At 45.1% G+C, this 26902-nt stretch overlaps 2 protein-coding genes across 6 annotated transcripts in view; one reads left to right on the top strand and one right to left on the bottom strand.

The window, feature by feature from the left end:
* The window catches only part of PECR (peroxisomal trans-2-enoyl-CoA reductase), a 62422-nt gene extending 61166 nt beyond the window's left edge, over positions 1-1256 (bottom strand). For all 4 annotated transcript variants that reach the window (XM_064373012.1, XM_064373010.1, XM_021666912.2 and 1 more), the window contains exon 1: positions 1093-1256. In XM_064373012.1, coding sequence (XP_064229082.1) covers positions 1093-1216 — 124 coding nt within the window. In that variant the 5' untranslated portion in view covers positions 1217-1256. The remainder of the gene's footprint in view (positions 1-1092) is intronic.
* Positions 1257-1357: 101 nt separating this feature from the next.
* On the top strand, positions 1358-18781 carry TMEM169 (transmembrane protein 169). Of its 2 annotated transcripts, none has more exons than XM_021666898.2 (3): positions 1358-1423; positions 11244-11640; positions 15719-18781. In XM_021666898.2, the coding sequence occupies exons 2-3, from the start codon at positions 11370-11372 to the stop codon at positions 16339-16341; spliced, it is 894 nt and encodes a 297-aa protein (XP_021522573.2). In that variant the 5' UTR covers positions 1358-1423; positions 11244-11369; the 3' UTR covers positions 16342-18781. The 2 variants fall into 2 exon arrangements, with proteins under 2 accessions (XP_021522573.2, XP_021522579.2); XM_021666904.2 differs by lacking the exon at positions 1358-1423 and adding an exon at positions 1515-2014.
* The last annotated feature ends 8121 nt before the right edge of the window (positions 18782-26902 follow it).

The following is a 26902-nucleotide window of genomic DNA, read 5'->3' as shown; positions in this document are numbered from 1 at the left end:
ATATAAAAGTAATTGTACAGCATGTTTCTCACTGGTCTTCTCATTGCCTACCTCGGGCACAGTCTCTTTGGCCTCAGTAATCTCTTTGGCCTCAGTGTTCCCTTTAGTTTTTAACCAGTGGCTAAAAACTAGCTCTTGCCAGGCGCGGTGGCTCACGCCTGTAATCCCAGCACTTTGGGAGGCCGAGGCGGCTGGATCATGAGGTCAAGAGATCGAGACCATCCTGGTCAACATGGTGAAACCCCGTCTCTACTAAAAAATACAAAAAATTAGGGCCGGGCGCGGTGGCTCACGCCTGTAATCCCAGCACTTTGGGAGGCCGAGGCGGGTGGATCACGAGGTCAAGAGATCGAGACCATCCTGGTCAACATGGTGAAACCCTGTCTCTACTAAAAATACAAAAAATTAGGGCCGGGCGCGGTGGCTCACGCCTGTAATCCCAGCACTTTGGGAGGCCGAGGCGGGTGGATCACGAGGTCAAGAGATCGAGACCATCCTGGTCAACATGGTGAAACCCCGTCTCTACTAATACAAAAAATTAGCTGGGCACAGTGGCGCGTGCCTGTAATCCCAGCTACTCAGGAGGCTGAGGCAGGAGAATTGCCTGAACCCAGGAAGCGGAGATTGCGGTGAGCCGAGATCGCGCCATTGCGCTCCAGCCTGGGTATCAAGAGTGAAACTCCGTCTCAAAAAAAAAAAAAAAAAAAATACAAAAAAAAAAAAAAAATTAGCTGGGCATGGTGGCGCGTGCCTGTAATCCCAGCTACTCGGGAGGCTGAGGCAGGAGAATTGCCTGAACACTGGAGGCGGAGGTTGCAGTGAGCCAAGATCGCGCCATTGCACTCCAGCCTGGGTAACAAGAGCGAAACTCCGTCTCAAAACAAAAACAAAAACAAAAACAAAAAAAAACTAGCTCTTAGGAAGAGCTGCTCTCTTCTGTACCCCTAGTGGTCGTAATTTCGCGCTCACCTGCCCCCGCTCTGCTCTGCAGCTCCACACTCCCCAAGCCCCGCCGAGAGCCCCTGGCTCCCGACCCCGGGTTACCCCAGGTCACCCCAGCCACGTCTCTGCAACAGCTGCCCGCTCACGTACCCAGTTCCAAGAGCTCTTTCACGATGGCCTTTCCGATGCCGGTGGCCCCGCCAGTGACGATGGCCACTTGGCCCTGCAGCAAACCAGGCGCCAGGAAGCTCTTGCCCTTAGCCCAGCCCGCCATCCCTGCACTGGAGTGCCAGAGCACGCGTGCGCTGGCCCCTCGGGTTTGCAGGACAACTGGAGGCTGGAGGGCGGGGCGGTGCCCGAGCCCACGTGACCGCAGGGACCCCGCCCGCGCGCCGCTGCAGACCTGCATCCTTCCGGACCAGGACTGCTACCCGCCGGCTGTCCGCATCCTCCGCCAGCGCCGGTCCCTGGGCAGGTGTAGGTGAGACTTCTCGTTCGTTTCTTTAAATTTCGATGCCATTGGGAAAAGGATGGAAGGGAAATGAAAAAAAAAAGAAAGAAAGAAACAGCAGGGTGTGCTCTGTTTCGAAAATTCTATCCTCAGTGCTGTAGCTCTCACGATTAATTAAAATTAAATCTCCTGTGCAGCTGGAAAAAGAAAGGCTGCAGCTCGGCCCCCTCGCTGCGCCCGCCTTCTGGGGTCGAACGTCGGCGATGCTGGGGCTCCAGGTGCTGTGTGCCGCTGTCTGGGAAGGGGAGAAGAGGCAGGCTTAGCTGAGGGGAAGAAATGCGGCTTCCAGATCCTTTCATCCTTCGGGAGGAAGCCCAGGACAGAGAGTGAAGGGGAAAAGGAGATACGATTGCAGTTATCCACAAAACCAAGAAAATAAATGATTTAAAAAATAAACTCGGGCCCACCTCTGTCTCAGTTCCCACTCTCCACCCGAGAATCAAGGGGAAATACCGTCTTTACCAGATTTGAGACCAGATCCATTTCAGCCGGGCTGCATAGCAAGTGCAGAAGAGGATCTTTCATTGAAGGGTGCACGCTTCCTGCAAGATGCATCTATAGGTGTGTGTTTGGGATCCTGTCCTGTAGTTCGTTCCTTGCGCAGGAGGGCGAGCCCGCACGGGATGGGGAAATTTTCTTATCTGTGTTATGGTGACCAGTAACAGTGATTTATTATTCAGATCTGCTCCTTATTTTTCATCTTATTTCCTGCTGTTAACTCACCAGAGTGAGATTACACCTGGACTGGCCTACTGGGACTTCACCTTAAGAACTTGGCCGAATGTGTCAGTTGCTGTGGTCTTAACAATCCAGGCAGTATGCTATTTCTAAGGTTGTTTTCAGAGTGTTGCATTTTCCCCTGCCAGGTATTAAAATAATGTAAAGGCAAGTAAATGCCATCATCCTTTTGTTTGGGCTACCACCTAAGATTCACAAAGCCAATTGGAAATGGGTCTGGTTGACAGAGGAATCGGACATCACTTCCTCCACCAGGTCCCACCCACCAGCAAGGCTGCAGTTCTTGTTGGACAGCTACACTTCCCTGTTCCTCCATCCTCTTGCCCTTCTCTGATCTCCTTCTCCCTCTATCTTTGTTGCCGATAGATTGAAATCCACACTCATTAAAGAAAGGAATAAATTTCTTCTGGTTACCATTTGCTGGATGGTTTATCCAGAAATCACTTACCTCTACTACTTAAGTCAATTCTGTAGTTAGGACCAAATTTTTAAGATTACAACACCATCACCTCCTTTGAAACAAAGCAAATTCAAACAGGAAAGCTCAAAGTACTGTTGCAGAAAAATATAACTCCTTTTGGTTTGATCCCAATGACAAAGTATTTTTTAAGAAAAAGAAATACTGATTCAGTTCTGAGGGGTATCTTGTTCAAGAAAAGTCCAGGCTTTCTTTCTTGTGGGTGAGGACACTTTAAATTCTTCTAAATGATAACTTTATTGAAGATATAACTTAACATGATTTATGCCCTGGTCTGGACCTGTAGATTCACAGAGGTATGCCAGGGTGGCTCAGTGGGAATCTGGGTGTGCCGCAGCTTCCATGTGGCTGCTGAGTAGACCGAGAGCGGAATTCTGATGTCTTCCAGTGAAACAGGCACTGGGGGCTGCAAGCCAGTTATGCCCACTGAGGAGGATAAGGTGCCACCCCTCAGCTGCAAGGAAGTTGCAGGATGAGCAGTATTTTTCATGCAGAAAAGCGATTTTTCATGATCCAGGCAGAATCTGCAATTAAGACAACTTTAGGGTCTCTTTAAGTGATCTTTTGATTAAAATTAGGAGACATTATCTCTTTGCCTCTGCCTCTGACTTCAGTCAGGGTTTCAAAGTCAGCTAACCCCAAAAGGCCTGGAGACACAGCAATAGTTCTGCTCTTTGTTTTCATATTTTAATTCTGCCTCAGGTTGAGGCATCTCTTCCCAGGGCAACCACGCCTGGCTGCATTGACCTCTCCTTTGGTTGAATCAAATGCCGCTCTTCCCTGTGCTCTGCGTCACTGTCCCCTTTGTCCTGGGGAAAAAGGCATTCCTGTGGCCAAGGTCTTCCCACACCCCCAAACTGCTCCCCCCAGCTCTGTCATACCCCATTAGCAATGACTGCCTTCATCTTCCCACCCCTCCCCCACCCCATCTGCCTGGTAACTTTATTTTCTCCCCTCTGCAAAGCAGCTGCTAGCTCAGACTGACAGGGGCTTGTGGGATTCTCAACATTTCAACTCCCGGAATCTCACTGTTGAAGGAATGTCAGTGAGGCATCTGGTCCTGCCCCCACCTTGAAGCAAAACTACCTAGCAATTGTACCATAACGAAGCATATCAAGGAGCTGATTAATGTCTTTTTATTAAACTTCTCCTTAGTCTCAGTCTTTGACAAAAGTAAGCCAGTCCTGAGTTGCTGCCATTAGATTTATTGAACGTCTACTTGTTGGCCTACGTCTATGGTACCACTTCATAGAGCTTAGAGTCTAGTAGAAGAGATATGCAATAAATAAGTAAAAGAAAAATACTTACTTACAAATGTTGATAAGTCTTATACAGGAAACAAGCTGTTATGATAAAGAATAATGAAAGGTAGAGCAGGGAGTCAAGTTTTTAGTTCGGGTGTGTCAAGAATGGCTCAGAGGAGGAAACATTTGAACAAGGACTCTAGAAAACAAAGACAGGCATAGGAAGGGGCAGGGGTGGAGAAGCAGAGCAGCAAGGTGGACAGTACTTGAGAAGATCCCAAGCATTTGAAAGCATTTGGTGCTCTTGAGGAATAAATACACAGCCAGTGTGATTGGAGCACAGTATATCTGCTATGGTGGTATAGATGGGATAGCGGGATGGGGAGGTCCTTAGGCCACGTGGCCTTCCACATGTATAACAGTAGGAAGTTACAGGAGGATTTTAAGCAGCAAACAGCCTGATTTTCTTTATGTTTTCAAAAGATGTTTCTGGCCAGGTGCAGTGTCTCACGCCTGGAATCCTAGCACTTTGGGAGGCTGAGGAGGGAGGGCAGATCATTGGAGGTCAGGAGTTCAAGACCAGCCTGGCCAACATGGTGAAATCCCATCTCTACTGAAAATACAAAAATTAACTGGGCGTGGTGGCACGTGCCTGTAATCCCATCTACTCGGGAGACTGAGACAGGAAAATCATTTGAACCCAGGAGGCGGGGGTTGCAGTGAGCCAGGATCATGCCACTGCACTCCAGCCTGGATGACAGAGCCACACTCTGTCTCAAAAAATTTTTTAAAAAAAATTTTTAAATAAGATTTTTCTTACTGTTCAGTGAGGAATTGATTGAAAGGCAGCAACAGTGGAAGCTGGAAGGTAGGAGAATTTTTTTTATAACCCCAGTTAAGAGACAATGGCCTCTTAGACCAGAGTGGAAGCAGTGGAGATGGGAAAGCTGGGTGGATGAATTTAAGAATTATCTGTCCAGCCGGGCACGGTGGCTCACGCTTGTAATCCCAGCACTTTGGGAGGCCGAGGCGGGTGGATCACGAGGTCAAAAGATCGAGACCATCCTGGTCAACATGGTGAAACTCCGTCTCTAATAAAAATACAAAAAAATGGGCCGGGCGCGGTGGCTCAAGCCTGTAATCCCAGCACTTTGGGAGGCCGAGGCAGGTGGATCACGAGGTCAAGAGATCGAGACCATCCTGGTCAACAAGGGGAAACCCCGTCTCTACTAAAAATACAAAAAATTAGCTGGGCATAGTGGCGCGTGCCTGTAATCCCAGCTACTCAGGAGACTGAGACAGGAGAATTGCCTGAACCCAGGAGGTGGAGGTTGCAGTGAGCCAAGATCGTGCCATTGCACTCCAGCCTGGGTAACAATAGCGAAATTCCTTCTCAAAAAAAAAAAACAAAAAAAACAAAAAAATTAGCCGGGTATGGTGGCACATGCCTGTAGTCCCAGCTGCTCAGGAGGCTGAGGCAGGAGAATTGCTTGAACCCCGGAGGCGGAGGTTGCAGTGAGCGGAGATCACGCCATTGCACTCCAGCCTGGGTAACAAGAGCGAAACTCTGTCTCAAAAAAAAAAAAAGAATTATCTGTCCAAATAGGCCCACTAGTTTTTTTTTAAAAAGAAAAAAAAAGAATTATCTGGAGAATTTTCTTCAAGAGTGGCTTAAAACCAGTTATTCTAAGCGTTCCAGAGAATGAGTATGTTCTTTAAAACCTATTTTCCGCAGTACAATGACCAACAGTCCAGAACTAATGATTGATTGAAGTTAATACTCTACCATATCACATTTGTTAATAATTTTTTTTTTTTTTGAGACAGATTCTCGCTCTGCCACCCAGGCTGGAGTGCAGTGGTGAGATTTTGGCTCATTGTAACCTCTGCCTCCCAAATTCAAGCGATTCTCTTGCCTCAGCCTCCCGAGTAGCTGGGATTACAGGTGTGTGCCACTATGCCCAGCTAATTTTTGTAATTTTAGTAGAGGGGGTTTCACCATGTTGGCCAAGCTGGTCTCAAACTCCTGACCTCAGGTGATCCGCCTGCCTTGGCCTCCCGAAGTGCTGGGATTACAGGCATGAACCGCCTTGACCAGCCTGTTAATAATCTTTAGACTGGGAGTGGAAGTGGAAGATGGGCACAGCTTAACTTCCAGAGAAAAAAACAAAGTCCTCCCTCTTCTCTCAAGTCTATGGATTAAAGCCTTAGAGATTGGGTAAAATTTTCTTTTACCCTCTCTCTTGTGAAATCTAGAAGGAAGGAGAGATGTTTAGAACCTGCTTCTCAGATCCAATATTAACAGCATAATAAAGTGTATTAAAATGGGGAAGAGAATTAGCCTTTCTTTCTTAACACTTGTTTGTATCATATTTCTGTCCCATCAAGTCAACAAGTACATACTGACTTTGTACTACATGTCCAGCCCTGGGATTTTCCCATTGGTGGTGAAGAAGAGTAAGACAGTTCCTGATCTCTAGAAATTTGTTATCTACCTGGAAAGATGAATGAAAACTCATGATGCCATCTATAATCAATACAATGATATGAAATGCCACATAATTAAGTATTAAGAGTATGGTTCAGATGACAAATGCTATTAAATTACAAATAGAAGGACGCAAAAGAAAGGGAATAGAAACTAGTATTTATGAAGTATCACTCGCATATTAGGCATTTTACACTGGGCCATTCATTGAATTCTCACCATATTCCTATAACAATAGGGTTATGGTGGGAGGAGAAGACATGGGGGCTGGGGTGGTCACAGAAGGGGATGTGAGTGAGTGAGTCTGTCTTGAGCCAAGCTTGAAAGAGATGGAGAAACGTGACAAAGATGAAGAAACCAACATAAGCAGATGCTGAGTAGTCATGTGGGAAAGGGAAGGGGGAAAATTGCTACTGAATCCTGGGGTGGGGCACAAATATGGAGAGGCTCAAATATCAGACAGGTTGTCAGATATATTTTAGTCAGTAATGGCAAGAAGAAATAAAAATATTGTTTTGTTTTGCTTATTAATCACCATTAATATGGTAAAAATGGTAGAGGAATGTCTTCCATTTCAGACTGTCTTCCAGTTTATAGGAAGTAGTATGAAGGCTGTATTCTGGCATATGGTGATAGTAGAAATTCAAATTAACAAAAAGATTTCATAGGAATGACTAGCAGGACTTAGAAACTGATTATTATTAGGTATATGGGAATACATCCTTAATATAGGAAATGAGTTCATCAAAGAACATTCTAGAAATTTAAGTTATAGATCTTTGGGTAAATGTTGGCAAGTAGTATGGCACAGTGAAAATAACATGGGTTTTGAAATTAGCAAACCTGGGTGTGAGTTTCAGCCCCACTGAAACTTAATAGCTATGTAAACTAGTAAGTATTCTTGTATGCTTGTTTATAAGCTTGTATGTGTTCTCCTCTCAGTGGGAATAATAAAAGCACCTACTTCATTGGTTTGTTGTGAATATTGAACAATATGATTATTGTAAAGTACTTAGAGCAGCACTTGGCATACAATTAACATCCAGTAAGTTTCAGTTGTTACTATTAAGTCCAAATGTCCTCTTATGCAAAATAATACTGTAAGGCCGGCTGCCTCGCCAGGAGTTCAGACGCACACCACCCCCCTCTTCTTTTTGTCCGAAAGCTGGGACATGCTCAGGTTGTTCCCTTTTCTCCTTCTCACACAGCCTGGATTTCCCTTAAAGAACCCAGTATGCAAGCGGGGTCTTGTGATTCTAGCTAATAGCAGCCAAGTATTTCTAGCCAATAGCAGCTGAGTAATTCTAACCAATAGCAGCCAAGTCCTGTATGCAAACAAAGGCTTGTAACCTTACCCAATAGTAGTCCTGCTCTCTCACAACCAATCGAGCTCCTTCACCCCCTAGAAAACCCCACGTCTGAGAGGAGTCCATGCGACTTCTCCGGCCCCTCCTGTCGGACCGCAGAACCTCGCCCGGGAGGCTGAATAAATTCCTTCACATTGGATCTTCTTGTGTTGGCCTGTTTCTTCCTTTTAAACTCGGCAAGAACCCAAGAACAAACCTTACAAATACTTGCTTCATAAAATTGTTGTACCTAGGCTGGACACAGTGGCTCACACCTGTAATCCAAGAACTTTGGGAGGCTAAGGCAGATGGATCACTTGAGGTCAGAAGTTCAAGACTAGCCTGGCCAACATGGTGAAACCTTGTCTCTACTAAAAATACAAAAATTAGTTGGGCGGGTGGCGCATACCTGTAGTCCCAGCTACTCAGGAGGCTGAGGCATGAAAATCACTTGAACCTGGGAGGCGGAGGTTGCAGTGAGCTGAGATTGTGCAACTGCACTCCAGCCTGGGTGACCAAGAGAGACTCTGTCACAAAAAAAAAAAAAATTGTTGTACCTAGAATAACTGTGCAATATCCAGCACATACTTTTGCCTAATAAATATTTACTGAAGCTGGGCACAGTGGCACATGACTGTAGACCCAGCTATTCGGGTGGCTGAGGTGGGAGGATTGCTTGAGCCTAGGAGTTCAAGTCAAGCCCGGGCAACATAGAAAGACCCCGTCTCTAAAAATAAATGAATAGATAAATATTTTTTGAATGTGTAATTAAGTGAGATTATATATATAATTTATTATATATATTGTCTATGTAATCAATTTTTTTTTTTTGAGACTGAGTTTTGCTGTTATTACCCAGACTGGAGTGCAATGGCTCAATCTCAGCTCACCGCAACCTCCACCTCCTGGGTTCAAGCAATTCTCCTGCCTCAGCCTTCCGAGTAGCTGGGACTACAGGCGCATGCCACCATGCCCAGCTAATTTTTGTATTTTTAGTAGAGACGGGGTTTCACCTTGTTAACCAAGATGGTCTCGATCTCTTGACCTCGTGATCCACCCGCCTCGGCCTCCCAAAGTACTGGGATTATAGGCGTGAGCCACCGCACCCAGCCTATGTAATCAATTAACACAAAACCTACCAAATTACACAATCAGTAAATCATTACAACAAAGGGGAACAGAACATTGCAAGCCTGGGGATCAAGATAAAACTAGTACATAAAGATTGATCCAAAAAATCATAAAACAAACAGATGACCTTTTCTACTTACAGGAATAAGATAACATTTTACAACTGTCAAAGCAAGCGATAAATCTTGAGGACAACAATTTCAAATGGCATGCGAATAGTCACAAGCTTCAGTGAATACTTGGTAAACAAAGTGATAAAACTAGCCCAGTACAAAAACTTCAAGAAACACAATGTCTAATAAAACCACACAGCCTTCACCCAGCCATAATATTAGGTCAGTGAACCAAAAATAGACTTTTTTTTTTTTTTTTTTTTTTGAGACGGAGTTTCGCTCTTGATACCCAGGCTGGAGTGCAATGGCGCGATCTCGGCTCACCGCAACCTCCGCCTCCTGGGTTCAGGCAATTCTCCTGCCTCAGCCTCCTGAGTAGCTGGGATTACAGGCACGCGCCACCGTGCCCAGCTAATTTTTTGTATTAGTAGAGACGGGGTTTCACCATGTCGACCAGGATGGTCTCGATCTCTTGACCTCGTGATCCACCCGCCTCGGCCTCCCAAAGTGCTGGGATTACAGGCTTGAGCCACCGCGCCCGGCCGATCAAAAATAGACTTTTGCAATATCAAACTCCTTTCAGTTCCTTCTTTCCCTCAGCTCGACTGCTTCCAGGGGGGAGAAATGTGTCTGGGCTCAAACTCCATTACGGTGGAGACACTTAGGGGTCTCAACGCTGGAGTGATCCCCACACTACTGGTGATATGATCTTGAGATCTAGATTTGGGTGTTCTTGGCACAGAAGTGGTCCTGCAGCTGTGGACAGGAAGGCTGTATATTTCACAAGAGGAACAGAATGTGCTGTTGAGAACGGAGGACAATGAAATAAGAATTGGGCCTAGAAAACACTGGCAATTATGGGCTGGAGAAGACAGATAAGGGAGCAAAAGAAACAGAAGGAAGGTTTGAGCAGTAAAAGAGAATAAGAGTAGAAAGTTAAAGGAGGTGAGGAAAGGTTCAAGAAAGATTTGGAAATTAGTGGATTCAACAGCTCTGGTGTGACAAGGAGAATAAGAATGGTGAAGAGGTCACTGTGATCACATAAGGCACTTTCAAGACTGTTTCTCACTGAAATGAGTGGATCTGTCATCAAATGAAGGAGAAATAGGGTCTTAGACAGCAAACAACAAAACTCAAAAACCAAAAACCATCAGCTGTTCACTGCAGCTACTAACACTTGACTTCTTCTATTTTTTAATTTGGCTTAATTATCTTTATTTTATTTATTTTATTTTAATTAATTAATTAATTTAGTTTTTTGAGATGGAGTCTTGCTCTGTCACCAGGCTAAAGTGCAATAGCATGATCTTGGCTCACTGCAACCTCCGCCTCCCTGGTTCAAGCGATTCTCCTGCCTCAGCCTCCCGAGTACCTGGGATTACAGGCACGCGCCACCACGTCCAGCTAATTTTTGTATTTTTAGTAGAGACAGAGTTTCACCATGTTGGCCAGGATGGTCTCAATCTCCCAACCTCATGATCCTCCTGCCTCAGTCTCCCAAAGTGCTGGAATTACAGGCATGAGCCACTGTGCCTGGCCCTTTATTTTATTTTTGAGACAGAGCAATTTCAGCTCACCGCAACCTCTGCCTCCCAGGTTCAAGCTGTTCTCCTGCCCCAGCCTCCCAATAGCTGGGATTGTAGGAACCCACTGCCACACCCAGCTAATTATTATTTTTTAAATTTTTTTTATTTTTAGTAGAGATGGGGTTTCACCATGTTGGCCAGGCTGGTCTCAAACTCCTGATCTCAGGTGATCCACCTGCCTTGGCCTTTCAAAGTGCTGAGATTACAGCCTTGAGCCACCATTTCCAGCCTACCTATGGTTCTTAACTCTCATCTTCTGGTAAGGCTTCCTCACCCAACTTCCTTATACTCTAAACGCTCCAACTGGAGGCTGATTTATACATGAAAACTGGTAACATAAGCAGACTATACTAACTACTTAATGTATGTAAAATAAACAGTAATTGTTGACTTTCATATGAATAAGGAAAATGCAAATTATGACAACAGTGAGATATAGTATTCCTTCACATGGGTTTTGCCTAATATTGTATGTTTGTATAAATGACAAAAATATTACTGTAGCAAAAGTTTATTCACTATCTATTCTTATAAGAGATTTCTATTGCACTCCCAAAATAAAGTATTGCTAGAAGTAAAGGGAGAGGAAGGCTTCTGCCAAGTTGAGGATCCTTTCGCACATCCCTGTCCATTTCACCTCATTTGCTTTGCTTTCCTGTCTTTCAGGTGGAATGCATCCTTGGGACATCTTTGCATAGCCCCATCTAGGAAGAAGCTCTGTGATGTGTGAATTGTGAGTTTGCTCAAACAAGTCTGACTCTTTATAAGGCATAGGTAGATGTCAGGGCTGGGATGGAAGAGCCAGCAGCAGTAGAAGGCCAGGGTCAGCTCCCAAGCCCCCACCAGGGTCCTCTCAGGAAGGCTGTGGCTGCTGCCCTGGCCCTGGATGGGGAATCCACAATGGGGCGCAGGAAAAAGAAGAGGAAAGAGTCTCGCCCAGAATCAATCATCATCTACCGCTCAGACAATGAGAAAACAGATGACGAACCCGGGGAATCAGAAGGTGGAGATCGGCCTAAAGAGGAGGAGGGAGACGATTTCCTAGACTATCCGGTGGATGATGGTGAGTCTCTCTAGGGCCACTTGTTTAAAGCCATGGGAAGGAAACCAAAAGAGGATCTTCCAGAACAGACAGGCATATGCTTATTGACCTATTTCTTCTTGGTAATACATTTCTTCTTGCAATATCATCGCTATTTATTTATTTATTTATTTGAGACAGAGTCTTGCTCTGTCACCCAGGCTGGAGTGCAGTGGTGTGATCTCAGCTCACTGCAACTTCCACCTCCTGGGTTCAAGTGATTCTCCTGCCTCAGCCTCCCGAGTAGCTGGGACTACAGGCGCGCCACCACACCCAGCTAATTTTTGTATTTGGCCAGGCTGGTCTTGAACTCTTGACCTCAAGTAATCAGCCTCCCAAAGTGCGGGATTATACGCCTGAGCCACTGTGCCTGGTGCAATATTACAGTCTTCATTCAACAAATGATCAGTATTTACTGAGCACCTATTATATTCTTTTCTAGATGATACAGAAATCTCCACCCTTTCAGAATTCCTAATGTAATGGAAGAGGCTGATTTATACACAAAAATTGGTAACACAAGCAGACTATGCTAACTACTTAATGTATGTAAAATAAAAAATAATTGTTGACTTTCATATGAATAAAAACATGGAACTTATAACAACAATGAGATATAGTATTCCTTCACATGCAGGCTTGCCAAAACTTGGGTAAAATATGATTACATCAATATGAGCAAATGGATATACTTCGTACTCCTTAGTGGAAGTGGAAGCTGCTTCAACCACTTTGTGGAAGAAATTTGTCAACATTTATTAAATATTTAGTAAAAGTCACAGTTTAAAACATGCATACTCCATGATCCAGAAATTTTCAGTATCTACCTCATGAAACTTATGCCCATGTTATCCTGGTATAAAGAGGCATGTATAAGAATACTTGTTGCAAAACAAGTATTGTGTGTTTGTATTAAGAATTATTTTGTGTTTGTATTAAGAAATATGTTTGCATTAAGAAACTATGATGTGTTTGTATTAAGAATTATTTTGTGTTTGTATTAAGAAATATGTTTGTATTAAGAAACTACGGGGGCGGGCGTGGTGGCTCACGCCTGTAATCCCAGCACTTTGGGAGGCCGAGGCGGGTGGATCACGAGGTCAAGAGATCGAGACGATCCTGGTCAACATGGTGAAACCCCGTCTCTACTAAAAATACAAAAAAATTAGCTGGGCATGGTGGTGCGTGCCTGTAATCCCAGCTACTCAGGAGGCTGAGGCAGGAGCATTGCTTGAACCCAGGAGGCGGAGGTTGCAGTGAGCCGAGATCGCACCATTGCACTCCAGCCTGGGTAACAAGAGCAAAACTCCGTCTCAAAAAAAAAAAAAAAAAAAGAAACTATGATGTGTTTGCATTAAGAATTATTTTGCAGGCTGGGCATGGTGGCTCACACCCATAATCCCAGCACTTTGGGAGGCCCAAGCAGGCAGATCACTTGGGGTCAGGAGTTTGACACCAACAACAGGAGTTTGAGACTGGCCAGCATGGTAAAACGCCATCTCTACTAAAAATACAAAAATTAGCTGGGTGTGGTGGGGTGTGCCTGAGGTCCCAGCTACTTGAAAGGTCAAGGCAGGAGAATTGCTTCAACCTGGGAGATGGAGGTTGCAGCAAGCTGAAATCCCGTCACTGCACTCCAGCCTGGGTGACAGAGCAAGACTCCATCTCAAAAACATAATAATTGTGATTATGGTGCAGCTGTAGAGAGATGAGGCAGATCTATTTGTGGAGATGGATAGATCTGTAAGACATTCGCTCACAGTAAACAAGATAAGCTGTCTCCCTGCTCTCCTGCAGTTGACCTGCAAGGAAAGACAGACAGTGAACAAGTCAACAAATAAGAGATACTTTCAGGTAGTGGTACGAGTTCCAGAGATGACAAAACCACACTGATGAGAAGATGAGTACTGGTGGAGGCTGGAAGGTGGTGGGGCAGAGATTGCATGTTGTGAAAGGGTTCTCTGAGGAGGTGACATTTGAACTGATCCAAATGACATGAGGGAGCCACCCTGAAAAGTTCTAGGGCAGAGCTTTTAGAGCAGGTGATACATTTCTTCTTGGAATATTATTGTCTTTTATTTATTTAGAGACAGTCTTTCTCTGTCACCCAGAGCAAGGGCAAAGCCCCTGAGGTGAGAGCAGCTTTGGCTGGTTTCTAGAAAGGCATTATTTCAGTGCAGGGAGTATAGAGAGTAAGAGGGAGGATGGTGAGAAGAGGACAGGAAGGTTGGCAGGGGCTGGGTTGTGGTGGCCCTTGCAGGTCTCAGTAAAGAGTTTGGGATTTGTTCCAAGTGAAAGAGGAAGTCAATGGAGGACTTTTACGCAGAGACATCATCTCATTTATATTTGTATAAGATCACTCTGGCTTCTCTATAAAGAATGGATTACAAAGGTTAAGACTGGATGCTGATGGGAAATTATTGTGTCCCTGAAGCCACGTTAGCACTAATGGAGAAGTTCGGGTGATAGCAGGAGATAGCTGGAGAAGGGAAGCTGGATTCAGGATGCAATCTGAACTTGCTGATTGATCAGAGGCAGGAAGTGAGGGAAAGAGAGGAATCAATAATGACTTCTGGGTGATTGACAGAAGCGATGGGGAGGATAGATGGTGGTGTTGTTCACTGAGATGAAGACTGAAAAGATGGGGTTTGGGGACTGCACATTCCTTTTTTCTGGGTAAGCAGAGTCCCTGCCACTATCCAGGGCTCTGCTCTTTAGGTGGCTTCATCTTACCTCTCAGCGTCGGGCAAGGAGGCCACAGGGCCCAAGGGCCATGCCTGCCTAAAGTTGGTACTTTCCCATCCCCACCCACACTTCTAGGGTGGCCAGAAGATAGCTATTGGTTCTATGTGGGTGCGTTGTGTGTATGTGTGTGTGTATGTGTGGTATGTGGTATGCAGTGTCAGTGTGGTGTATGTGGGAGCGTGTGGGCTGTTTTTGTGTGTTGTACGATATGTGCGTGTAATGTGTGGTGTGTTGTGTGTGGGGGTGAGTGCAGGTGGTGTGGTATGGGGGAGTATATGGTGTATGTATGTGTGTGTGTGGTGTGTATGTGATGTGGGTATGGGTGTGGTATGTGTGGGGTGGTATGTATGGGTATGTGGTGTGTGTGTAGAATATGTACATATGTGGCGTATGCATATGGCATGTGGGCAGGTATGTGTAGTGTGTATATGTGGCATGTGTGGGGGATAGCATGTGTGTGCATGTGTGGTATATGTATGTGTGGTATGTGTGATGTGTATGTGTGTGGAGTGTGTGTGGTATGTGTGGTGCATGTATGTGTGGTATGTATGGGTGTGTGGTATGTATATGATACATGTATGTATGTGTTGTATGTGGTATGTGTGGGTGGGGGATGTGTGTGGTGTGTGTATGTGATGTGCATGGTGTGTGGTGTGTGTATGGGATAGTGTAGTGTGTGTTTGTGGCATGTGTGTGGGAGATGGCTTGTGTGTGTGTGTAGTATGTGAGAGGGTGTATGTGTGTGGCATATATGTCATGCATGTGTGTATTATGTGTGCAGCCTCTGGATGTGAGGGCTGGATCAGGCATGTGCCTGGCCCCCCCTTGGGAAGCACAGAACCAGGCATGAGAAGGGAAGGTAGCGACCGTCCATCAGCCCAGCACGTACACATGCAATCTTGACACAGTAGCTGACACACATGAGCAGTATCTTCACAGCACTTATTACCTAGAAATAAGATCATCATTAGCATCATGGCTGTAGCAAAGTTCTTCACACTCCTCAATGCCACAGAGATCGTGCCAAGATTGAGGCCCCAAAAAGTGTAGAGATACATGAAAAACAAGCTTAACCTGCCTCACAATTTTATCAGAACCCAGGAACAAGGAGTGAGAGTTCATGTGGGAGCAATAACACCAGCGGTCGCCCTCCCTAGGGAGACCTACTCAGTCCACCATTGAATCACCGACTCAGGACCGTGCCAGTGCTGTAAAAAAGGCTACTCTTGTCCTCATCCCCAGCCTCGGGGGTGCGACACGGAGATGCAATGCCCACTCTTCCGATCTTGACTCTCACCTTCTTTGTATCCTGCAGATATGTGGAACCTGCCTCTGGACAGCCGCTATGTCACCTTAACTGGGACCATCACACGAGGGAAGAAAAAAGGTCAGATGGTAGACATCCATGTCACATTGACAGAGAAGGAGCTGCAGGAACTGACCAAGCCTAAAGAGTCATCAAGGGAAACGACACCTGAAGGAAGAATGGCCTGCCAGATGGGAGCCGACCGTGGGCCCCATGTGGTCCTCTGGACGCTGGTCTGCCTGCCTGTGGTCTTCATCCTCTCTTTCGTTGTCTCTTTCTACTACGGCACTATCACCTGGTACAACATCTTCCTCGTGTATAATGAGGAGAGGACCTTCTGGCACAAGATCTCATATTGCCCCTGCCTCATTCTCTTCTATCCAGTGCTCATCATGGCCATGGCGTCTTCCCTGGGCCTCTATGCCGCTGTGGTCCAGCTCTCGTGGTCCTGGGAAGCATGGTGGCAAGCTGCCCGGGACATGGAGAAAGGCTTCTGTGGCTGGCTCTGCAGCAAGCTGGGTCTGGAGGACTGTTCTCCCTACAGCATTGTGGAGCTACTTGAATCCGACAATATCTCAAGCACTCTCTCCAACAAGGATCCCATCCAAGAAGTAGAAACCTCCACGGTCTAAACTCCCAACTTACTTCCTTCTCTGGCTCCAGTAGCCTATATATAATCTTATAATTTCAGCAGATTCTTTCTTTAAATTACCCCCAACTTTCCTCAGTTCTTCTGGGAAACTGTAGTCCATACTGATCAGTTTACCATCTTGAGGGTTCCAGGAGGGCAGGGAGCGGAAGAGCAATTGCACCAAAGCAGTTCATGCAATAGACAAACTCTTCTTGAGTCCCTGCCCTAAAATCACCATGTATCTAGGACAAGGAACTCTGTTGTATGTCATTTTTGGGAGCCTGAAGATGTTACTGGTGCCTGGAACTGAGGGGAGTATGTGACTAAATGTGTCAGGGAGAATAAGGAACCTCAGGGGTAACCACATCCACCAAGATAATAGGGATGGAGTGAGACATTTAGGAAGCTGGGCTATTACAGTGTATCAGAAGGTAAAGATCTGTGTGTATCATTTAGATTTAGCTGCATAGAATTAAAACCCTAAAATATCAGTGGTTTAAACAAGATAGAAGTGTATTTCTAGACAGGTGCGGTGGCTCATGCCTATAATCCCAGCACCTTGGGAGGCCAAGGCAGGACCTCTTGATCACAAGGTCCCGGCCAATATGGTGAAACCCCATTTCCACTAAAGGGACAAAAATTAGCTGGGCCTGGTGGCACGTGCCTATAGTCCCAGCTACTTGGGAGTCTGAGGCAGGAGAATCGCTTAAACCAGGGAGGCGGAGGTTATAGTGAGCCGAGATTGTGCCACTACTGTCCAGCCTGGTGACAGAGCAAGACTCTGTATCAAAAAAAAAAAAAATTAAAATTAAAGAAGTGTATTTCTTTCTTGTAGAGAAGAAGCCCAGAGGCAGACCATCCTAGGACCCTATGAAGTAATTCAGGTCCCAGGCTTCTTTTATTTCTCTACCATTAGTAGGATGTGACCCTTCTCACCCTTATCTGCAACATCCCAGGGCTGATTACATCTTCAGCCATCACATCCATGTTTCTGATAAAATAGAGGAAGGGGCAGAGAAAGCTCACACCCTTCCTGTTCAAGAAGACTTCCCAGAAGTCCCACTAAATCCTTCTTATGTCTCATTGGCAAGACCTCAATCACCTGATCTCACAAGCAAGAGGCTGGAAATGTAGTTGTTTGGCTGGGTAGCTATATGCTCAGCTAAATATTGGGTTGGCACTAATTGGAGAGAAAAAGGAAGAATGGTTATTTGTTTTTTGTTTTTTGTTTTGAGGTGGAGTCTCAACTCTCTTGCTGAGGCTGGAGTGCAGTGGCACTATCTCGGCTCACTGCAACCTTTGCCTCCTGGGTTTAGGCAATTCTCTAGCCTCAGCCTCCCAAGTAGCTAGGATTGCAGGCGTGTGCCACCATGCCTGGCTAACTTTTATATTTTTTTTAGTAGAGATGGGTTTTCACCATGTTGCCCCGGCTGGTCTTGAACTTCTGACCTTAAGTAATCTACCTGCCTCGGCCTCACAAAGATCATTTAAATACATTCAGACTCCAAACTGCTAATATAGTTTTATTTATTTATTTATTTATTCATTCGTTTGTTCATTCATTTATTTGGGCCTGAATCTTACACAGATAATTTATATATATATATTAGCTACATATACTTCATATATGCTATACATAGATATTAGCACCTCATGTATTTGACAATTAAACTTCCTTAATGTCATGTGATTTTTTTTTTTTTTGGAAAGGAATAGTGGACAGGAGAGTACAGTGTGTAATAGTAGCATAACTCTTTGTCCTGGTGGTGTAGGTGGGACAGGGGTGGTGATATTTAACCTAGATTAAAGATCAGGAAGGGAGGGATTGCATCTGCCAAAGTTTCCTCCAACAGGGATCAGTAGCCCTAAGGACAAAGATGCCAGATTTTGCCTTCTGTTGTTTGGCAAAACCTCACTCAGAACTTTAATCCCTCAGACCATTCTGAGTTTAACAACAGACATGATCTTTGCTCTGTTGAGAAACTTGTGTCTTCCTGGCCTGTAGGGAGTGCAAACCAGATTAATCCAGATTAATAGACTCTGAACTTAAAAAACAATCATTCCTAAGGGTGTCCTAATTTTAAAAGATCAACTCCTAAGAGGTCAGAAGAATTTGGAGACTTGGGTCCTTATGAGAATAGCTGGTGCTCTTTTCTTGTTCATGTCGAAGAACAAAGCTGTTGAAAAAAACTGCTGCAATGAATCAAACCTGAGGAGCTGGCCATGCTCCACCAGAGAGCCTGGGACATTTGCCTAATGTATGGTGCTGAGCTCCACCTTCAGAGGAACTCTTTTTTTTTTTTTTAAATAACTATTATTAGCTTGCAAGGAAAAAAGTGCCCATTAGTTTTAAAGTTAACCTTGGTGCTCTGTGGTGCATTTGCAGAGATACTAGCAACTAAAATGAAGACAAGGAAAATAAAAATAAAGTCTGACTAACACTTGCTTATTTTGTCTTTAAGGATCTTCAAAATTGCTTTGAATGCTATGGCTTGCAGAAAAAGGGTGAGCATGGTGGCTGTTCTATATATATGTAATGAACTTAATATGAATCCTTATGTCTGCGTTCTTTCTATGTTCCACTAATTTGGGGGGATTCTATTTATGTAGACTGTTTTCACAAACCACATTAGAAACTTGCAACCACATTTGTCCCATTTTTCTAGGGTTGGGAAACCAATGGGAAAAGTCCAAAAGTCATGATTAGGACACAGGTGGAGTGGCTGTGGTACAAGGGAAGAGTGTGGGATGATGATGAGCTCATACCTGAGAGACACTAGATTAAGTTGACATGGCCTTCACTCTAGTTGGGCTCATCATCTAGTGGAAGAAATAGGCTTGTAAATTAAAATCATTTCAAAGAGATTCTATAGAGGTATGTAAAAGCCTAGACTAGAGGAAGGAAAAACAGAACCAAAGCAGTCTCATCTTTGCTCTCAGCAAACACCTAGAGAGCATGAGAGGAGAAACTGGAGAGTTCAATACCATATTTGAACAATTCTTTTGGCTCACAGTTACTATATTTTCCATTTGCTTAGCAGGCATAATGTGCTGAGCTGGATAAACCATTATCTGGCCCATAGGGTGATACTGATGTTTCTAAGCCATCTTGTCTATTGACATTAGGTAGCACCCTTCATTTCACTTCATATCCAAGGGGAATAAAACCCATGATTTCCTATAAAACAAGATTCTAAATCTTAAAAAGACCTAATTTCAGATGATGTGAAAGTTTCATTCTGCTGTTTTGGAATGGCCACCCAGAGCTTAATTTGTGCAGTGTTGAAAAAGATTAGTGGACAACATCAAAGACTTCTCTTCTTCACCTCAATTAATTTAATTACTAACATAAGCCTTTCAATGTTATGTGGGTTTTAAAAAATGATATTTGATGGAAGTGGTGGAATGTGGTGTACCATCACTACTCACATCTGTTTGGGACATAAACTTTTTTTTTTTCTGAGATGGAGTTTTGCTTTTGTTACCCAGGCTGGAGTGTAATGGCACAATTTCCACTCACTGTAACCTCCACCTCCTGGATTCAAGCGATTCTCCAGCCTCAGCCTCCTGAATAGCTGGGATTACAGGCATGCCACCACCATGCTCAGCTAATCTTTGTATTTTTAGTAGAGACGGGGTTTCACCATGTTGACCAGGCTGCTCTAGAATTCCTGACCTCAGGTGATCCGCCTGCCACAGCCTTCCAAAGTTCTGGTATTACAGGCATGAGCCACCGTACCTGGCAGGGATATAAGCTTTTATTTCATATCTGTCCCCTGTTAATATCCTACCTATTTTCTCAGTTACCCATATAACCATTGTAACAGCTCTCTGTCAGAGCACAAAGCCTGTACATTTTAATTCTTTATAATGCTCATGAAGTCATTACTCATATAGTTCACTTTCAAGGTAATATCAAATGCACACATATTCCAGCAACTTAAATTATAATTTCAAAATAATTTTTTTTTTTTTTTTTGAGACGGAGTTTCGCTCTTGTTACCCAGGCTGGAGTGCGATCTTGGCTCACCGCAACCTCCGCCTCCTGGGTTCAGGCAATTCTCCTGCCTCAGCCTCCTGAGTAGCTGGGACTACAGGCACGTGCCACCACGTCCAGCTAATTTTTGTATTTTTAGTAGAGACGGGGTTTCACCTTGTTGACCAGGATGGTCTTGATCTCTTGACCTCGTGATCCACCCGCCTCGACCTCCCAAAGTGCTGGGATTATAGGCGTGAGCCACCACGCCCGGCCTCAAAATAAAATTTTTATTTGCCTTTGTTAACTACCCTGAAGGGAACACAGAGTTTACACCATAGCAATAGTTCAAAAAAAGCTCTGTTGTTTCAGTTACCTATTGCTGCTGTAATACCTAACACAGTGGTATAAAATAACAGCATGTTGTGTGCCTGTGGTCTCAGCTTCTCAGGAGGCTGAGGTGGAAGGATAGTTTGAGCCTGGGAGGTGGAGTTTGCAGTGAGCTGAGATTGAGCTACTGCACTCCAGCCTGGGTGACAGAGATCCTGTCTCAAAACAAAACCAAAACCAAAAAAGCCACCAAAATAGCCATTCAATTCCTTTGCTCACCATTCTGTAATTTAGACAGAGCTTGGTGGAGACTACTGGTCTCTGCTCAATGTTTCTAAGCTGAGACGGCTTCCTAGGCTGCCAAATTGGTGCTGGGTGACATCCAGGTTACTCTTGGGGCTATTGGTGCTCAGGGCTTTATTAGTCTGCTTGGGCTACCATAACAGACTTGGGCTGTCATTAACAGATAATAATATAGACTAGGTAGCTTAAGTGACAGAAATTAATTTTCTCACAGTTCAAGTGGCTGTCTTCTCACTCTGTGTTCACATGACCTCTTTATGTGAGCAGGGAGAGAGGGAGGAAGAGAGAGAAAGAGAGAGAGAATGAGAGAGAGAGAACTCTCTAGTGTTTCTTCCTCTCTTGTCTGTTTTCATAGGGGCACTAATTCCATCTTGAGGGCCACTCTCATGACTTTACCTAAATCTCATCACCTCCCAAAGGCCTCATTTCCAAATATCATCACATTGGGGATTAGAATTACAACATGTGAATTTGCGGGAGACACAAACATTCCGTCCATAATAGGGCTCCTTCATGTGGCTATGCTGGGCTTTCACAGCATGGCAGTCTTCATACACGGTATCTGGGTTCACCAGGGTGCAAAAGACAAACCTGCCAGGTGTTCTGAAGGCTTCAGCCCAGAACTGCCTACTGTCACTTTTGGCACATTTTCCTGGTTATAGCAGGTGGTAAGGGCAGTCCAGATTCAAGGGGAAGAAACTACAGAAGGGTGTGAATGCTGGGAGGTGTGGCTTATGGGGATCACCAAAATAACATTTTGTCATTTCGCCTTTCCTGTCCCATCATTTCCTTCATATGGGACATGGCTCTTACACATTTCTCTCTGACTAACTTCCCCTTCAGCTCCCCTAATACATACATCATCACCACTCAACCTCCTGTCCCACTTTATACCCAATTCTGTATCGTATAAATCCAAAAGGATTTTGCACTGACAGATAGAAACAGAACCAACAAAGCCAGAATCCTTTTGTTGTGGAGGAGGAAGGGAGTAGCCATATATGCTGTCATATCATTAATAATGTTTATCCCTTGATTCTTTTTTTTTGGAGACTGAGTTTCGTTCTTGTTACCCAGGCTGGAGTGCAATGGCACGATCTCGGCTCACCGCAACCTCCGCCTCCTGGGTTCAGGCAATTCTCCTGCCTCAGCCTCCTGAGTAGCTGGGATTACAGGCACGCGCCACCGTGCCCAGCTAATTTTTTGTATTTTTAGTAGAGATGGGGTTTCACCTTGTTGACCAGGATGGTCTCGATCTCTTGACCTCGTGATCCACCTGCCTCGGCCTCCCAAAGTGCTGGGATTACAGGCGTGAGCCACCGCGCCCGGCCTTATCCCTTGATTCTTGATTAATGAAGGCCCTTTGCCAGGGGAAGTAATGCTTAAAGTCCATATCCCTTCTCAGCATCACAGATGCCTAGCTGCGTAGAGGCGGATGGTTCTAAGGACTTACATAAAAACAGCTGAGATGCAAACAAGCACAGCTACTAGAACTTCTTTCATTTCTTCCAAGAAACAGACCTGTACTGAAGGGTGTGTGGGAGACAGTGGGGAGACAGGGAGAAGGAGAAGAAGAAAGAGGAGGAAGAGGAGCAGCAGGAAGAGGACAGGGAAAAGCGAGAGGGAGGGAGGGAAGGAAGAAGAGAGGGAGAGAAACAGAGAAAGGAAGAGGAAAAAGAAATAGAGACCATATACAAGATAAAAGCATGGACATAAAGCATCCAAATTTCCTTCACTGTCGAGTCTCCAGTAATTCTCTTTACCGGTCATATGAAAAACATTATTTTTTAGGCTGAGCATGGTGGCTCACACCTGTAACCCTAGCACTTTGTGGGACTGAGGTGAGAGGATCACCTGAGGTCAGGAGTTTGAGACCAGCCTGGCCAACATGGCAAAACCCCGTCTCCACTAAAATTACAAAAATTAGCCAGGTGCAGTGGTGGGCACCTGTAATCCCAGCTACTTAGGAGCCTGAGGCAGGAAAATCATTTGAGTCTGGTGTGGTAGGGGTGGAGGTTGCAGTGAGCCAAGATCACGCCACTGTACTCCATCCTGGGTGTAGGGTGAGACTCTGTCTGGGAAAAACCCCCCCACAAAACAACAACAGCAACAAAAGACGATATCAGGTACATTATCTCCAAATGTTGATAAGTCGTTACATAAGTGCCACCAATTCACAGTTTAATATCATATACTCTACACATTCAAATTTTCAGTCTTTCACAGCATATTAACAAAGTTACCAGGAAAACTGATCTAGCACAACCAAAGATGTTACAGAGTGCACAGTTTTTTGTTTTGTTTTGTTTTTTGAGACAAGAGTCTTACTCTGTCGCCCAGGCTAGAGTGCAGTGGCATGATTTTGGCTCACTGCAACCTCCACCTCCCAAGTTCAAGCAGTTCTCTGCCTCAGCCTCCTTAGTAGCTGGGACTACAGGCACCTGCCACCACGTCTGGTTCATTTTTGTATTTTTAGTAGAGATAGGGTTTCACCATCTTGTCCGGGCTGGTCTTGAACTCCTGACCTCATGATCCACCTGCCTCGGCCTCCCAAAGTGCTGGGATTATTTATAGGCATGAGCCACTGTGCCCAGCCAGAGTACATACAGTTTTGACCTGGATAGCAACGTGATCCAGGAGTGGTTTTCTTCGGAAACAATTCTACTAAAAAACCCATGACACTTTGAGAGGCCAAGGCGGGCGGATCACGAGGTCAAGAGATCGAGACCATCCTGGCCAACATGGTGAAATCCTGTCTTTACTAAAAAATACAAAAATTAGCTGGGCGTGGTGATGTGTGCCTGTAGTCCCAGCTACTCAGGAGGCTGAGGCAGGAGAATCGCTTGAACCCAGGAGGTGGAGGTTGCAGTGAGTTGAGATTGCGCCACTGCACTCCAGTCTGGCGCCTGGCAACAAAGCAAGACTCCATCTCAAAAGAAAAAGAAAAAAAAAACCATGAAAATAGAATTAATTTAAAATTTTCAAGTCACATTAAATGCATGACTGTGACTCTATATTGCTATTTAGTATGCTTTGTACTATAGGAAATAAAATAATCCCTCCCTCCCTAGGGAACGTTAGACTGACTTCAATGACAGTCAAAGCCTCCCATGATTCACTATCCCACTGTTTTCTGGTTGTACCAAACAATAAACAAGTGAATTATTTCACCTTTTAAAAGCTACACTTTAAGGCTGACATGGGCAGATCACGAGGTCAGGAGTTCGAGACCAGCCTGGACAACATGGTGAAAACCCGTCTCTACTAAAAATTTCAAAAAAAGTAGCTGGGCATGGTGGCACATGCTTGTAGTCCCAGCTACTCAGGAGGCTGAGGCAGGAGAATCACTTGAACTTGGGAGGTGGAGGTTGCAGTTAGCCAAGATCATGCCACTGGGACTGCTCTGTTTGGGCAAACAGAGTAAGACTTCGTCTCAAAAAAAAAAAAAAGCTACACTTTAAAAAATGGGATGAAGTGGGATTCCCTCCAGAGCTACCAAAACACTTGCATTTACAAATTAGTTGATAAGAAATATTCCTCTGAGGCCAGGTGCAGTCACTCACACCTGTAATCCCAGCACTTTGGGAGGCTGAGGTGGGAGGATCGCTTGGGCCCAGGAGTTCAAGACCAACCTCGGCAATATAGGAAGACCCTGCCCCTTCTCCTCCCAAAAAAAACCCCACAAAAATTAGCTGGGCGTGGTGGCACACACCTGTGGTCCCAGCTACTTGGAAGGCTGAGGTAAGTGAATCGCTTGAACCCAGGAGTTCCGGGCTGCAGTGAGCTATGATCATGCTACTGGATTCCAGTCTGGGCAGAGGGAGACCCTGTCTGTCTGTCTGTCTCTCTCTCTCTCTCTAGCTCTGGATTGTACAAGAAGGGAGACAACAACACTGATAAGGTATGGTATGTGACACTAACCAGACCTGACTTCTTTCTGTCCTGTTTCGCCAGAGGCTGGACTCTCCTCGTTTTAGTTTCTCCGTTTGCCACAGGTAAATCTTTTGTTTCTTGGTTAGCCACTTGGGTTGTTTGCCCTTTGCTCCCGTTTTCCCTTTTTGTTTGCTCTTTGTCTGAAAATTTATGCAGTCCTGCTGCCTTCGTTGGGCTTCGTTTCCACTTTTGCTGGAGCAGATTTAGCGGACAACCTCCCAGATCTTCACCGCATCATCTGCTGAGCTGATCTTTCTCTTGGGCATCTTACCCACAGGGAAGGGTAAGTGTCCGTGTCTGCCTGCAGCAGCCCGCGGGAAGCTGAGCAGCCAGGGCGCTGCCGCTCCTTAAAAGTATTTTTTAAAGTAATATTTCAGCTTTTAAATAACTATGCCTTGAGTTTGAATCAAAAGCTGGAAGAACCTCCTGGGCTCCATGAGCACATCTGAAAATGTCTGACTCTACGAGCTTCAGTATAATTTTGGCTTATGGATTCTCCATGTCTTTTCAGCTTCAGTTTTTGCTTTTCCCAGAAACAATTTTCAAGCAGAAGAGAATATTGATTGGACTTGATTTTCTCAGTTTGGGCAGAGGTTTGCAGATACCTTGTAGGTTGCCAGACCCTTCGTTTAGCCACTTGTCAGCCTGGGGTCATTGGATATAGAAAGCAGTTATTTCTAAGCAAGGTACTGTTTGGGCCTGTCTCCCTCAAAGGGGTAGGGGCTGTGGGCTGGACAAAGCACTCGTGATCAAGTAAAGCACTGCGATGACAGCTGCTATTTCTATAATATCTCCCTAGACTTGTCTTTTTTTTTTTTTTTTTTTTTGCTACGGAGTCTTGCTCTGTTGCCAGGCTGGAGTGCAGTGGTGCGATCTTGGCTCACTGCAATCTCTGCCTCCCGAGTTCAAGCAATTCTCCTTCCTGAGTAGCTGGGAGTACAGGTGCGTACCACCACGCCCAGCTAATTTTTGTATTTTTAGTAGACACCGGGTTTCACCATGTTGGTCTGGCTGGTCTCGAACTCCTGACCTCGTGATCCGCTCGCCTTGGCCTCCCAGGATTCGTCTTCTAAATTAAACCTCAACTCCTCCCTTCCAAGCTGGAGCCACTGCTAACTACTGGGAATGTCTAATGCCTTCGGGCGTTTGTGCATGTCATTTTCTCTGCAAAGTAGAATCTCCTTTCTACTTTCGTGTTCCTGAGAAAGTCTACTCTTCTTCAGCAGTTGGTTCTAAGGTTATCACATTCGTGAAGTCTTTCATTATCACACTTTTTAGAAGAAACTGAATCTTTTAGAGAAGTTGTGACTTTCTGCATTCACACTCATACTCAAGGAAATCTAACTCGAAAATAACCAAAAATAAAAAGTAGAAAAAAAACCCATAAAAGAGAAGAAAAAAGCAAATTTTAAAAAATGAAATTAAAAATACAAAATTTTTTTTAAAGTTAAAAAATCTAGGGCCGGGCGCGGTGGCTCACGCCTATAATCCCAGCACTCCGGGAGGCCGAGGCGGGTGGATCACGAGGTCAAGAGATCGAGACCACCCTGGTCAACAAGGTGAAACCCCGTCTCTACTAAAAATATAAAAATTAGCTGGGCATGGTGGCGCGCGCCTGTAGTCCCAGCTACTCGGGAGGCTGAGGCAGGAGAATTGCTTGAACCCAGGAGGCGGAGGTTGCGGTGAGCCGAGATCGCGCCATTGCACTCCAGCCTGGGTAACAAGAGCGAAACTCCGTCTCAAAAAAAAAAAGAAAGAAAATCCAACTCCAGAGCTCTGACTCAAAATGCCGAGAAGGGCATTTCTCTCATTTATTCTCAATGAGAGAAAAGGGAAGTGAATCTTTAAGTGCTTAAGTGAATCGTTAAGCGAATCTGCCATACTAGGGTCTCCCGCATCTCAAAAGACCAAAGGTTCCCGACTAAGGCGGAACAGAGGGAAGCTGCGCATGCTCGGCGAAAACCTGCGCATGCTCAGAGCTCCGGGCAAGACTTTCCCCGCCCCTTTTAGGCCTAGCAGG

Source organism: Aotus nancymaae, unplaced genomic scaffold (assembly GCF_030222135.1).
Source record: "Aotus nancymaae isolate 86718 unplaced genomic scaffold, 86718_ANA_hifiasm-v0.15.2.pri h1tg000008l, whole genome shotgun sequence".
Taxonomy (NCBI): Eukaryota; Metazoa; Chordata; class Mammalia; order Primates; family Aotidae; genus Aotus; species Aotus nancymaae.
This window is presented reverse-complemented; position numbering and strand designations above follow the sequence as displayed.

Excerpts from the sequence above, each read along its gene's own strand:
- TMEM169 (XM_021666898.2), top strand. The coding sequence starts at position 11,370 with ATGGAAGAGCCAGCAGCAGTAGAAGGCCAGGGTCAGCTCCCAAGCCCC. Across the intron at positions 11,641-15,718 it reads AGACTATCCGGTGGATGATG|ATATGTGGAACCTGCCTCTG; the intron begins GTGAGTCTCTCT and ends TGTATCCTGCAG.